This window comes from Symphalangus syndactylus, chromosome 14, assembly GCF_028878055.3.
Source record: "Symphalangus syndactylus isolate Jambi chromosome 14, NHGRI_mSymSyn1-v2.1_pri, whole genome shotgun sequence".
Classification (NCBI taxonomy): domain Eukaryota; kingdom Metazoa; phylum Chordata; class Mammalia; order Primates; family Hylobatidae; genus Symphalangus; species Symphalangus syndactylus.
The window spans coordinates 12,204,043-12,215,953 of record NC_072436.2 but is presented as its reverse complement, the minus strand read 5'-3'; the positions used below and the strand labels follow the sequence as shown (position 1 = coordinate 12,215,953).

Sequence of the window (11,911 nt, the reverse complement as noted above, 5' to 3'; positions counted from 1 at the left end):
CTGTTTCTTGTTTTTTTTTGCTGTACTCAATAATGTCAGGGTGGAAATTCTTTTTTTTTTTTTCCAAACTTCTACTTTAAGTTCCAGAGTATATGTGTAGGATGTGCAGGTTTGTTACACAGGTAAATGTGTGTCATGATGGTTTGCTGCACACATACAATGGAAATTGTTTTTTTTTTTTTCTTTGAGATGGAGTCTGGCTCTGTCGCTCAGGCTGGAGTGCAGGGGCACAATCTCGGCTCACTGCAACCTCCACCCGCTGGGTTCAAGAGATTCTCCTACCTGAGCCTCCCAAGTATCTAGGATTACAGGCGCCAGCTACCACGCCTGGCTAATTTTTGTATTTTTAGTAGAGACGGGGTTTTGCCATGTTGGCCAGGCTGGTCTTGAACTCCTGACCTCAGGTGATTCACCCACCTCGGCATCCCAAAGTGCTGGGATTACAGGCATGAGCCACCATGCCCAGCCCACAGTGGAAATTCTTGAATGCTATTCAGTGTGAGAGAAAGAGGCGGTGTGGTGGGGTGGGTGGTGGATGGATATAGCTGGCTTCTTGGGACATGCACACCACTCTCGGGGTGCAGAGGAAGCTTGTCCTGCATGTGGGTAGCATTGTCCTGTCAAGGTCAAGGTGTTGGCCCCAACGCTGAGACTCCGGGGCATTCAGGGACAGACCCAAATGTCAGGGAGACGGAGGACAGAGCAGACAGGAGACTGAAGCAGAAGGCAAGCAGTAGCTGGCTTGGGGAAGCCCTTACCAGGGGGTCCGCAAACTTTTCCTGAAAATGGCCAGAAAGGAAATGCTTCCGGCACTACGGGCCAGGAGGTCACTGTCACCACCACTCAGCTCCGCCCTGCAGCTTGAAAGCTGCTCTAGACAATATGTAAACAAACGAGCAGGGCCGTGTTCCAATACAACTTTATTTATCAACATGGAAATTTACGTTTTATATAATTTTTTTTTTTTTTTTTTGAGACGGAGTCTTGCTGTGTCCCCCAGGCTGGAGTGCAGTGGAGTGATCTCAGCTCACTGCAAGCTCCGCCTCCCGGGTTCACACCATTCTCCTGCCTCAGCCTCCCGAGTAGCTGGGACTACAGGTGCCCGCCAACACGCCCAGCTAATTTTTTTGTATTTTTAGTAGAGACGGGGTTTCACCGTGTTAGCCAGGATGGTCTCGATCTCCTGACTTCGTGATCCGCCCGCCTTGGCCTCCCAAAGTGCTGGGATTACAGGCTTGAGCCACCGCGCCCGGCCACATTTTATATAATTTTTACATGTTATGAAATAATATTATTTTGTGCTTCTTTATGAACCATTTAAATGTAATGCCATTCTGGCTGGGCACGGTGGTTCATGCCTGGAATCTCAGCACTTTGGGAGGCCAAGGTGGGTGGATCACAAGGTTAGGAGTTTGAGACCAGCCTGGCCAATATGGTGAAACCCCGTTTCTATTAAAAATACAAAAATTAGCTGGGCGTGGTGGTGGGCGCCTGTAGTCCCAGCTGCTCGGGAGGCTGAGGCAGGAGAATTGCTTGAACCCGGGAGGTGGAGGTTGCACTGAGCCAAGATCACGCCACCGCACTCCAGCCTGGGCAACAGAGAGAGACTCCATCTCAAAAAAAAAAAAAAAAAGAAGTAATGCCATTACCTCTAAAAGTAATGGCATTACTTTTGAGCGTCATCTTTGTCACGCTCTGTCAGCAGGTGGAGGGGCCAGATGAGGCTAAGAGGCGGCTCCGGGCATCTCCGAGCATTGACTTGTGGACGTTCCCCAGCCCTGGAGCTCCAACCAGGCTGGGAAGAGGGAGGACCTGGAGATTTTCATGAGTGTCCCAGCAGTGAGAATGGACTCTTGCCAGGCAGGCAGACACAGCAAGGCTCTCCTGGGTGCTGGGGGAAACTGAAGCTGTCAGCTTCAGCTCCGAAAGCTCTTTGGAGAGGCTTCCCAAGGTGGGATGCACGTGGACCAGGCTCCAGGTATCGTCAGAACTACTGGAAGATTGTTTTCAAGATAATCTGGAGCAGGAAGAGAAGACACAAAAGCCCCAGAATCAGAGCAGCTCTTTGCAGGAATTTGATTAAGGAAATGAGACAGGGCTGGATGCAGTGGCTCACGCCTGCAACCCCAACCCTTTGGGAGGGTGAGGTGGGAAGATCACTTGAACTCAGGAGTTGAAGACAGTCTGGTTAGAGGTATAATATGCTGAGATGAAGGAAGAAGAAGAAGGAGGAGGGGGAGGGGGAGGGGGAGGAGGAGAAGAAAGAAAACGAAGGAGGAAGGAGGAAGAAGAAGAAGGAAGATGAAGACGACCAGCCTGGGGAACATAGAGAGACCCCATCTCTACAAAAACACTGAATAATTAGCAGGGCACAGTGGCATGCCTTTGCAGTCCCAGCTACTCAAGAGGCTGAGGCAGGATAACCACTTGAGCCCAGGAGGCAGCAGAGAGCTAAGATTTTGCCATTGTACTCCAGCCTGGGTGCAAGAGAGGAGACCCTGTCTCTAAAGAAAAAAAAAAAGAAAGAAACAAGATGGTCTTTCTTAGGTTCTTTCTTTCCTAGGTTCTCAAGTCTTTTTTTTTTTTTTTTTGAGACGGAGTCTTAATCTGTCGCTCAGGCTGGAGTGCAGTGGTGTAATCTCGGCTCACTGCAATCTCTGCCTCCTGGGTTCAAGTAATTCTCATGCCTCAGCCTCCTGAGTAGCTGGGATTACGGGCACATACCATCACATCTGGCTAATTTTTTTTGTATTTTTAGTAGAGATGGAGTTTCTCCATGTTGGCCAGGCTGGTCTCGAACCCCTGGTTTGCGCATCTAAGGGGCTGCGACAGGACCTGTGCTGTCTACCATGAAAGGGCTGCCAGGGATGAGGCCCCACCTGGGTGAGCACGTTGTCCTTCTGGGTCAGATTCTCAATGATTTCAAAGTGGTCCACATCGTGGAGCTCTTCAAACGAGGCTTTCCACTCTCCTTGACACAGGGTCTGGGCAGGGGAGACATGGGAAGAGGGGCCTGAGCAGTGGGAAGGGAGGCGGGGCAGGATATGGGGCCATGCCTGGCACAGGTCAGGGTTCACCCAGTACGTGTTAAATAAATGACGGATGGTCTTGCCCACTTGGGTAAAAAAAAGAGGAAAATAATGACCTCACATGGCCCTCGACCTCTGGCCACAAACCTGTGCTGGGAGTACCTGGTAAAACTCCCAGGACTGTCGGTGGAACTCGGGGGAGTCGAACTGGCCCACGACCACCAGCACACGGCAGGTGGGGTCCACCGGCTGCGCCTGGGCCACCTTCAGCTGGGGGCTGTTCCTCTGAGCGTCCTCCCTGGGGTGGGGAGTGGACAGTGATCAGGACAGAGAGGAGCCGGGCTGCTGGTGAGCCAGGGGAGGTGGTGGGCAAGTAACTCACAAGGTCAGCTGGAGAGCGACGTTCTGTGACGTATACACGATGGGCTCCAGGTCAAAGACCCCACTCACCAGGAAAAAGCCTGTGAAGGTACAGAATTGTCACAGGGCCAGGCTCCAGGCAGAGCAAGGCAGGGCCAGCCCACTCCCACCGCCAGAGGGGCAGGACCAGGGGAGGGGGCACAGAGGAAGCAGAGAAGGCCTTGCTCAGAGGACTCGAAGCCCTGCGGTCAAGCCACTCACGGCCGGGAGGATTTCAAGCAGTTGGCCCAAACCCCAAGGCTCATGGGGAGATGAAGGTTGCCCAGCCAGGCTGTAGCCCCCATGGAAACCTTTGAGGTTGGGCGTGACCCCATGCTTGGTCCAGTTGGCCAGGAGCATCATGGCGGCCAGGTGGGCCCCGGCTGAGTGTCCACACAGGTAAATTCCCCTGGGAGGGGTCAGAGCAGAGAGCTGGGTTTGCACGCAGTTTCCCGACAACATCAGGCCCCCTTCGAAGAGTCCCAATTTGCTTTCTGCTCCACAGGCCAGAGGGGCAGCTTGGCTGTGTCCCAGGGACTGATTGCACTGTCCTCCCACCCAGTGGGTCCAACAGGAAGAAAATCTATCGGCAACACCCACTCGTTGCTTGGATACCGCTTCTGGACAAACGCAATGCTGCGGGTCACCTGGTCTACCATCTGGTCCAGGGTGCCTGCACAGAGAGCATGAGCTGGGTCAGGGACGCGCTTCCTCCTAAAGCCCACTGGCCCTCGGACCTGCAGCAACCACCCCTATTACCTTTGGGGGCGATGTCGTAAGCCACTATTACCACGGCCACTCCCTGTGCCGTCAGCGGGTCGACCATGAAGGCAGACTCGTCCTTACTGCAAGAGGGAGACACAGATGTGACAGCTGGAGGCAGCTTGGCCACTACGCTGCTTCCTGTGTCCTGAACACACCACTTACCAGACGTCCTGTCCACGCACAGCATCACCCCTTTCTGACCCCACGTGAGAGAATGAAGTGGACAGGCTCTCTCCCTGACACATCACATGCTAGCTGCGGGACCTTGGGGAAACTTCATGTAACTTTTCTTTTTCTAAGCGATGGGGCCTCGCTCTGTCGCCCAGGCTGGAGTACAATGGTGCGATCATGGTTCACTGCAGCCTCGACCTCCTGGGCTCAAGCGATCCTCCTGCCTCAGCCTCCCAAGCGGGAGTACAGGTGTCACCACTATGCCCAGCAAATTTATTTTTTCTTTTGTAGAGATGGGGGTCTTGCTATGTTGACCAGGCTGGTTTCTAACTTGGTCCTCCTGCCTCGGCCTCCCAATGTATGGGATTATAGCTGTGAGCCACTGTGCCTGGCAATTTATGTAACTTCTAAGCCTGGTTTCTTCATCTGTAAAATAGAGGCAATTAGTTCCCTCTCTTAGGGAACTGTTTTTGAGAATTAAAGACTAGCATTTGTGTGCAATAAATGTAAGCTTTTTTTTTTTTTTTTGAGACAGAGTCTTGCCCAGGGTGGAGTGCAGTGGCACGATCTTAGCTCACTGCAACCTCCGCCTCCTGGGTTCAAGCAATTCTCCTGCATTAGCCTCCCGAGTAGCTGGGATTACAGGCACACACCACCACGTCCAGCTAATTTTTGTATTTTTAGTAGAGACAGGGTTTCACCCTGTTGGCCAGGCTGGTCTCAAACTCTTGACCTCAAGTGATCCGTCCGCCTTGCCCTTCCAAAGTTTTGGGATTATAGGTGTGAGCCACCGTACCTGGCCATTAAATGTAAGCTATTAACATGAACATGCTTGAAGGCAACTCTGTAGGAAGACCCTAAGGAACAGCAGTGTCTGCCAAGATCCCAAATTCCTAAATACCCACTCCTTAGCTTACAGTGACCAACTGTCCCATTTTACCTGGGACTCTCATTTTTTTTTCCTAAAGTACTGAAAACCCCATGTCCTGGGGTTTTCCCTCCTCAGTCCCAAGCAAACTGGGACAGTGGTTGGTCATTCTGGCTTTTCCCTTGATTCAAGAGGAGGCTGAACATGCTTCTCACCGGGTGTAGTGGGTTGAACTGTGTCCCCCCCAAAAGATATGTCCAAATCCTAACCCCAGAACCTGTGCCTATGACCTTGTAAAAAAAAAAAGAAGAAAGAAAGAAAAAAGGAGGCTGGTGTGGTGGCTCACACCTGTAATCCCAGAACTTTGAGAGGTCAAGGCGGGAGGATCACTTGATGTCAGGAGTTCAAGACCAGCCTAGCCAACATGGTGAAACCCCGTCTCTACTAAAAATACAAAAATTAGCTAGGCGTGGTGGCACGCACCTGTAATCCTAGCTACTTGGGAGGCTGAGGCAGAAGAATTGCTCGAGCCCAGGAGGCAGAAGTTGCAGTGAGCTGAGGTCACACCACTGCGTTCCAGTCTGGGTTAGAGTGAGACTCTCTCTCAAAAAAAAAAAAAAAAACAGAGAGAGGAAGATTTGAGACCCAGGAACACCAGGATCACATGTGAATGGAGGCAGAGGCTGGAGCTATGCAGACACAAGCTAAGGGCTGCCTGAGGCCACCAGAAGCTGGAGGAGGTAGGAGGGATCCTCCCTAGGAACGCTGCCCACATTTGACTTGACACTTCCGCTCTCCAGCGCTGAGACACAGCCCTGCAGGGAGCGCCCAGCTTGTGGCAGTTTGGTTGTGGCAGCCCTGGAGGAGGGGTCCCCCAGGGAAAGTGGAATCTCTCTTGCAGTCCACCGTCCACATCCCCTGACTCACCTTCCGCTCTGCCAGTATCCTCCGTGAAAGAACAAGAAGAAAGGCAAGGCTGCAAAACCAAGCACAGGGCAAGTGAGCGAGGCCCGCCCTGCTGAGCTCTGCCACTGGACCCCCAAGCCCCAGGGACCCCCAGCCCCTTCACCGACAACCTTCAGCTGACTCGTCGGGGAAGTAAATGTCCACTTTCTCCCCTTCGCCATCTCCATAGGGGACATGCAGCAGGCTCTTCCTGGTGGCCCGGGCCCTTGCGGTGGCTGTCTCAGAAATGCACAAGTCGCTGTCAGCACAAGCTCAGGCAGCAGCAATTTCTTTTTTTTTTTTTTTTTTTTTTAGACAAAGTCTCACTCTGTTGCCTAAGCTGGAGTGCAGTGGCGCGATCTCGGCTCACTGCAATCTCCACCTCCCGGGTTCAAGCGATTCTCCTGCCTCAGCCTCCCAAGTAGCTGGGACTACAGGTGCACGCCACTATGCCCAGCTAATTCTTTTGTTTTTTTTTTTTTTTAGTAGAGACAGGGTTGTTGGCCAGGCTGGTCTTGAACTCCTGACCTCGTGATCCGCCCACCTTGGCCTCCCAAAGTGCTGGGATTACAGGTGTGAGCCACTGTGCCCAGCCAGGTGGCGGCAATTTCTATTTCAGCTCAGGTAGAAACCTTCCAGCTGAAAGCTCCCTTAAGTTGGCGTGTTGAGCTTCAGCTCTGAGCACCTCCCACTGAAAGAGGACTGCCAGGCCAGGCACAGTGGCTCACGCCTATAATCCCGGCACTTTGGGAGGCCGAGGCGGGCGGATCACGAGGTCAGGAGATCGAGACCTTCCTGGCTAACACGGTGAAACCCCGTCTCTACTAAAAATACAAAAAATTAGCCGGGCGTGTTGGCGGGCGCCTGTAGTCCCAGCTACTCGGGAGGCTGAGGCAGGAGAATGGCGTGAATCCGGGAGGCGGATCTTGCAGTGAGCTGAGATCGCGCCACTGCACTCCAGCCTGGGGGACAGAGCGAGACTCCGTCTCAAAAAAAAACCAAAAAAAAAAACAAAAATTATCTGGGCGTGGTGGCGCGTGCCTGTAATCCCAGCTACTTGGGAGGCTGAGGCAGGAGAATCGCTCGAACCCGGAGGCAGAGGTTGCAGTGAGCTGAGATCACACCACTGCACTCCAGCCTGGGCGACAGAGCAAGACTCTGTCTCAAACAAAACAAAAGGAAAAACACCAAATAAGGAAATACCTTCACAGGTTCCCAGGGTTAGGATTTGGACATGTCTTTTTTTTCTTTTTTAATGTTGTGGTGGGGGTCACCTTTATTTGGCACTGCAGATGCTAAGTGTCTTACATAACATAATTTTCAGAATTCTAGCTAGTCAGCAGAGACCTAAGGGGGCCAGCCTGCAGGCCCATGCCCCACCTCTCCCATTCTGTCACCCCAAGAATCCAGACAACCCCTTCTCACAGCTGTGCTCAGGCACCATCAGGGATCCTTGGGGTGCTGGGTTGATCTCCCCAAAAGAGGTGGAATCCAGTTCCCTGTAGAACGTGCATCTCAGAAAGGGCTCCATGTATTAACCTGCAACTTGGGAGTCCCTGGAGGCCCCCGGTCCCCAACCTTGGTGGCCACAGTGGGCCTAGAAAAAAAAAAACCTGGCCAGGCACGGTGGCTCACACCTGTAATCCCAGCACTTTGGGAGGCTGAGGTGGGTGGATCACAAGGTCAGGCATTCGAGACCACCCTGGCCAATATGGTGAAACCCCGTCTCTACTAAAAATACAAAAATTAGTCAGGCGTGGTGGTGTGTGCCTGTACTCCCAGCTACTCAGGAGGCTGAGGAAGGAGAATCGCTTGAACCAGGAAGCAGATGTTGCAGTGAGCTGAGATTGCACCACTGCACTCCAGCCTGGGCAACAGAGCAAGACTCTGTCTCAAAAAAAAAAAAAGAGAAAAGAAAAAAAAAAAAAAACCTGTGCTTCTCTCGGGTGAGTGATTCATTCTGCAACTCCAGAAGGGTAAACACGGCAGAGGAAGAAAAAGCATAGGACTGAGAGCTTGTACGAATTGTGTCTATGCCGGAATGCAGAACCGTAAACCAGGCTGTCTCCACTTCAGCTGGATGGATTAAAGCTGAGGGAAATCAAAGGGAAGTTGCCCATGTGCCAATCCAGGCAGGAAGCTGCCTTTGCAGAATGCCAGTGAGGTTGCAAAACCTGTTTTGCCAGCACCCACGTTACCAACCACTTGCCCCTGAAGGGCTCCCTATGTACTGACAAGAAGCTATCTATGTACAGATGAGGAAACATCTCCAAGAAATACTAAGTGAAACTGGCAGGGTGGAACTGTGTGTGCTACAGGGCCATTTGGATGAAAGGGAGGGGGAGTCTATATCCATATGAAGAACAGTGGCCACCTTGATGGGGGCCAGGGGAACTGGGTGGATGAAAGGGAAGAGGAGCGAGCATTTCGCTGAAAAGCCTTGTGTGGTTTTTTTTTTTTTTTTTTTTTTGAGACACGAGTCTCGCTCTGTCGCCCAAGCTGGAGTCCACAGGCGCAATCTTGGCTCACTGCAACCTCTGCCTCTGGGGTTCAAGTGATTCTCCTGTCTCTGCCTTCCAAGCAGCTGGGATTACAGGTGTGCGCCACCACACCCGTCTAATTTTTTTTTTTTTTTTTTGAGACAGAGCTTTGCTCTTGTCACCCAGGCTGGAGTGCAACGGTGCGATCTCTGCACACTGCAACCTCTGCTTCCTGGGTTCAAGTGATTCTCCTGCTGCAGCCTCCTAAGTAGCTGGGATTACAGGCACCTGCCACCACGCATGACCAATTTTTTTTTTTGTATTTGTAGTAGAGATGGGGTTTCACCATGTTGGCCAGGTTGGTCTCGAGCTCCTGACCTTGAGTGATATCCCCGCCTTGGCCTCCCAAAGTGCTGGGATTATAGGTACGAGCCAGTGCATCTGGCCCAGGCTAATTTTTGTATTTTTAGTAGAGATGGGGTTTCATGGTGTTGGCCAGGCTGGTCTCGAACTCCTGAATTCACTTTTTATTTTTGAGACATGGTTTCACTCTGTCACACGGGCTGGAGTGTAGTGGTGCAATCTCGACTCGCTGCAGCCTTAACCTCCTAGGTTCAAACAAGCTTCCCACTTCAGCCACCAGAGTAGCTAAGACTACAGGCGTGTGCTGCCACAGCTGGCTAATTTTTCTATTTTTTGTAGAGACAGGGTTTCGCCATGTTGCCCAGGCTGTTCTCGAACTCCAGGGCTCAAGTGATCCTCCCACCTTAGCCTCCCAAGTAGATGGAACCACAGGCAAGCACCACCGCACCCAGCTAATTTTTAATTTTTTTTGTAGAGACCAGGTCTTGCATGTTGCCTAGCTGGTTTCAAACTCCTGGGCTCAAGCTGTCCTCCTGCTTTGGTTTCCCAAAGTCTGGGATTACAGGCATGCGCCACCAGACCCGGCCCCCACTCTTTCTCAAACCACATCTGATCATCAGGAAATCCTTGGACGCCCCTCCACTGCTTGTCCTGGGTCTAGAGTCTCCCCAGCTGCACTGAGACCACTCTGGTTGGATACCCTTTGATCTGTTCCCTGGAAGGCAGCAGCCACCCCTCTAGGCTCTTCCAGCTTCTACCCGGACTCCCTACAGCCACAAGCGTGAGCTGGTTATAACACGCTCACATCCATCCTGGGCTCCTGTCTGAGTCAGCCTGGGCGGCTATAACAAAATACCACAGACTGGGGAAACTTAATGGAAATTTTATTTTCTCACAGTTCTGCAAACTGGAAGTCCAAGATCAAGGTGCCAGCAGGGTTGGTGTCTGATAAGCCCCAGGGCTGCAGACCTGCCATCAATCCTTTGCTGAAAGCCATCTGGGCTGTCTCCCAGGCCATGCTACCACAAACGCCCCTGCTGTGAATAGCCTTGTACATCCATTACCACACCACTTGCAAGCATCTGTAGGACGCGCTCTCAGGGGTAGAATTCTGGGTCAAAAGGCAGACTTGCTACTGTGAGGCCACTGCCAGCTGCCATCCATGGGGGTTTGCCAACAACCCTGCCCCAGCACAGTGTGAAGACAATGCACCTCACAGGCTCATCGGAGTGGCTTCATCAGAAGGTCGTGATTTAATGAACACAGGAGTTCTTAAACCTATAAATGGACTAGATTAATGTTGTGCTACGATTAAGAAAAACATCATGAAATTTATGTTCTAAGTGGAATGGCCATTAAAACCAAGCAGCTGTAGGTGTTCCTTATCATGCATATGCCTCCCTCAGATATTAAAAAAACTCTACTAACCTCAAGAAAGATAAATTGCCTCTCTCTAGGAGAGGACAGCTGGGGTGCAGAGACAGAGAATGAGGTGACTCATGCCCCCCCCAGAGGGCCCTCCAGTCCCTGAATCCCAGGGCAAGAACACAAGAGGGCTTCAGCAAGACACCCCACAACAAACCTTATGGCAAACTTCCTTTCTCATTAAAGCAAAAGCTTCGTTGCTATTATTTACAACTCAGGCTATATGGAAAGGGTGCTATGAACACGCACGTAAAAGTGCTTATTTGAGTACCTGTTTTCAATTGTTTCGGGTTAGAAATCATTTGTTTTTCTTTTTTTTTTTTTTTTTTTTTTTTTTTCAGATGGAGTTTCATTCTTTGTTGCCCAGGCTGGAGTGCAATGGCGCGGTCTCGACTCACTGCAACCTCCCCCACCCGGGTTCAAGCTATTCTCCTACTTCAGCCTCCCCGGTGGCTGGGGTTACAGGCATGTGCCACTACGCCTGGCTCATTTTTGTATTTTCAGTAGAGAAGCGGTTTTGTCATGTTGGCCAGGCTGGTCTCGAACTCCTGACCTCAAGTGATCTGCCCACCCTGGCCTCCCAAAGTGTTAGGATTACAGGCGTGAGCCTCTGTGCCCGGCTGGGTAGAAATCATTTCTTTTCTTTTTTTTCTGAGACAAGGTCTCACTTTGTCACCCAGGCTAGAGTGCAGTGGTGCAATCTTGGCTCACTGCAACCTCTGCCTCCTGAGTTCAAGCAATTCTCTTGTCTCAGCCTCTCAAGTAGCTGGGATTATAGGTGCACGCCACCATGCCTGGCTACTTTTTGTGTTTTTAGTAGAGACGGGGTTTCACCATGCTGGCCAGGCTGGCCGTGAACTCTTGACCTCAAGTGATTCCCCCCGCCTTGGCCTCCCAAAGTGCTGGGATTACAGGGATGAGCCATCAAGCCCAGCCTGGGTTAGAAATAATTTCTAATGCTACCATCCTGGCTAACATGGTGAAACCCGTCTCTATTAAAAATACAAAAAATTAGCCGGGCGTGGTGGTGGGCGCCTGTAGTCCCAGCTACTCGGGAGGCTGGAGCTTGCAGTGAGCCGAGATCATGCCACTGCACTCCAGCCTGGGCAACAGAGCAAGACTCCATCTCAAAAAAAAAAAAAAAAGAAATAATTTCTAATGCTGTGCATGGTTTTAAAAACAGGACTGCAAGGCCGGGCGCGGTGGCTCTTGCCTGTAATCCCAGCACTTTGGGAGGCTGAGGCGGGCAGATCACCTGAGGTCGGTAGTTCCAGACCAGTCTGACCAACATGGAGAAACCCCATCTCTACTAAAAATACAAAATTAGCTGGACGTGGTGGCGCATGCCTGTAATCCCAGCTACTTGGAAGGCCGAGGCAGGAGAACTGCTTGAACCCAGGAGGCAGAGGTTGCAGTGAGCCTGGGTAACTAGAGTGAAACTTCGCCAAAAAAAAAAAAAAAAAAAA

At 51.5% G+C, this 11,911-nt stretch overlaps 1 protein-coding gene across 24 annotated transcripts in view; it reads right to left on the bottom strand.

The window, feature by feature from the left end:
- Window positions 1–902: 902 nt before the first annotated feature.
- Window positions 903–11,911, bottom strand: part of AFMID (arylformamidase) — a 20,284-nt gene continuing 9,275 nt past the window's right edge. For 3 of the 24 annotated variants that reach the window (XM_055240749.2, XM_055240750.2, XM_055240746.2), the window contains 9 exons: window positions 6,306–6,413; window positions 6,160–6,208; window positions 4,188–4,273; window positions 4,029–4,101; window positions 3,740–3,837; window positions 3,412–3,490; window positions 3,177–3,327; window positions 2,880–2,984; window positions 903–2,017 (listed from right to left, as the gene is read on the bottom strand). In XM_055240749.2, the coding sequence (XP_055096724.1) occupies window positions 1,991–2,017; window positions 2,880–2,984; window positions 3,177–3,327; window positions 3,412–3,490; window positions 3,740–3,837; window positions 4,029–4,101; window positions 4,188–4,273; window positions 6,160–6,208; window positions 6,306–6,413 (776 nt within the window). In that variant the 3' untranslated portion in view covers window positions 903–1,990. Of the gene's footprint in view, window positions 2,018–2,879; window positions 2,985–3,176; window positions 3,328–3,411; window positions 3,491–3,739; window positions 3,838–4,028; window positions 4,102–4,187; window positions 4,274–6,159; window positions 6,209–6,301; window positions 6,414–11,911 lie in introns of all 24 variants that reach the window. The other 21 variants (XM_055240747.2, XM_055240751.2, XM_063617259.1 and 18 more) reach the window with 18 other exon arrangements.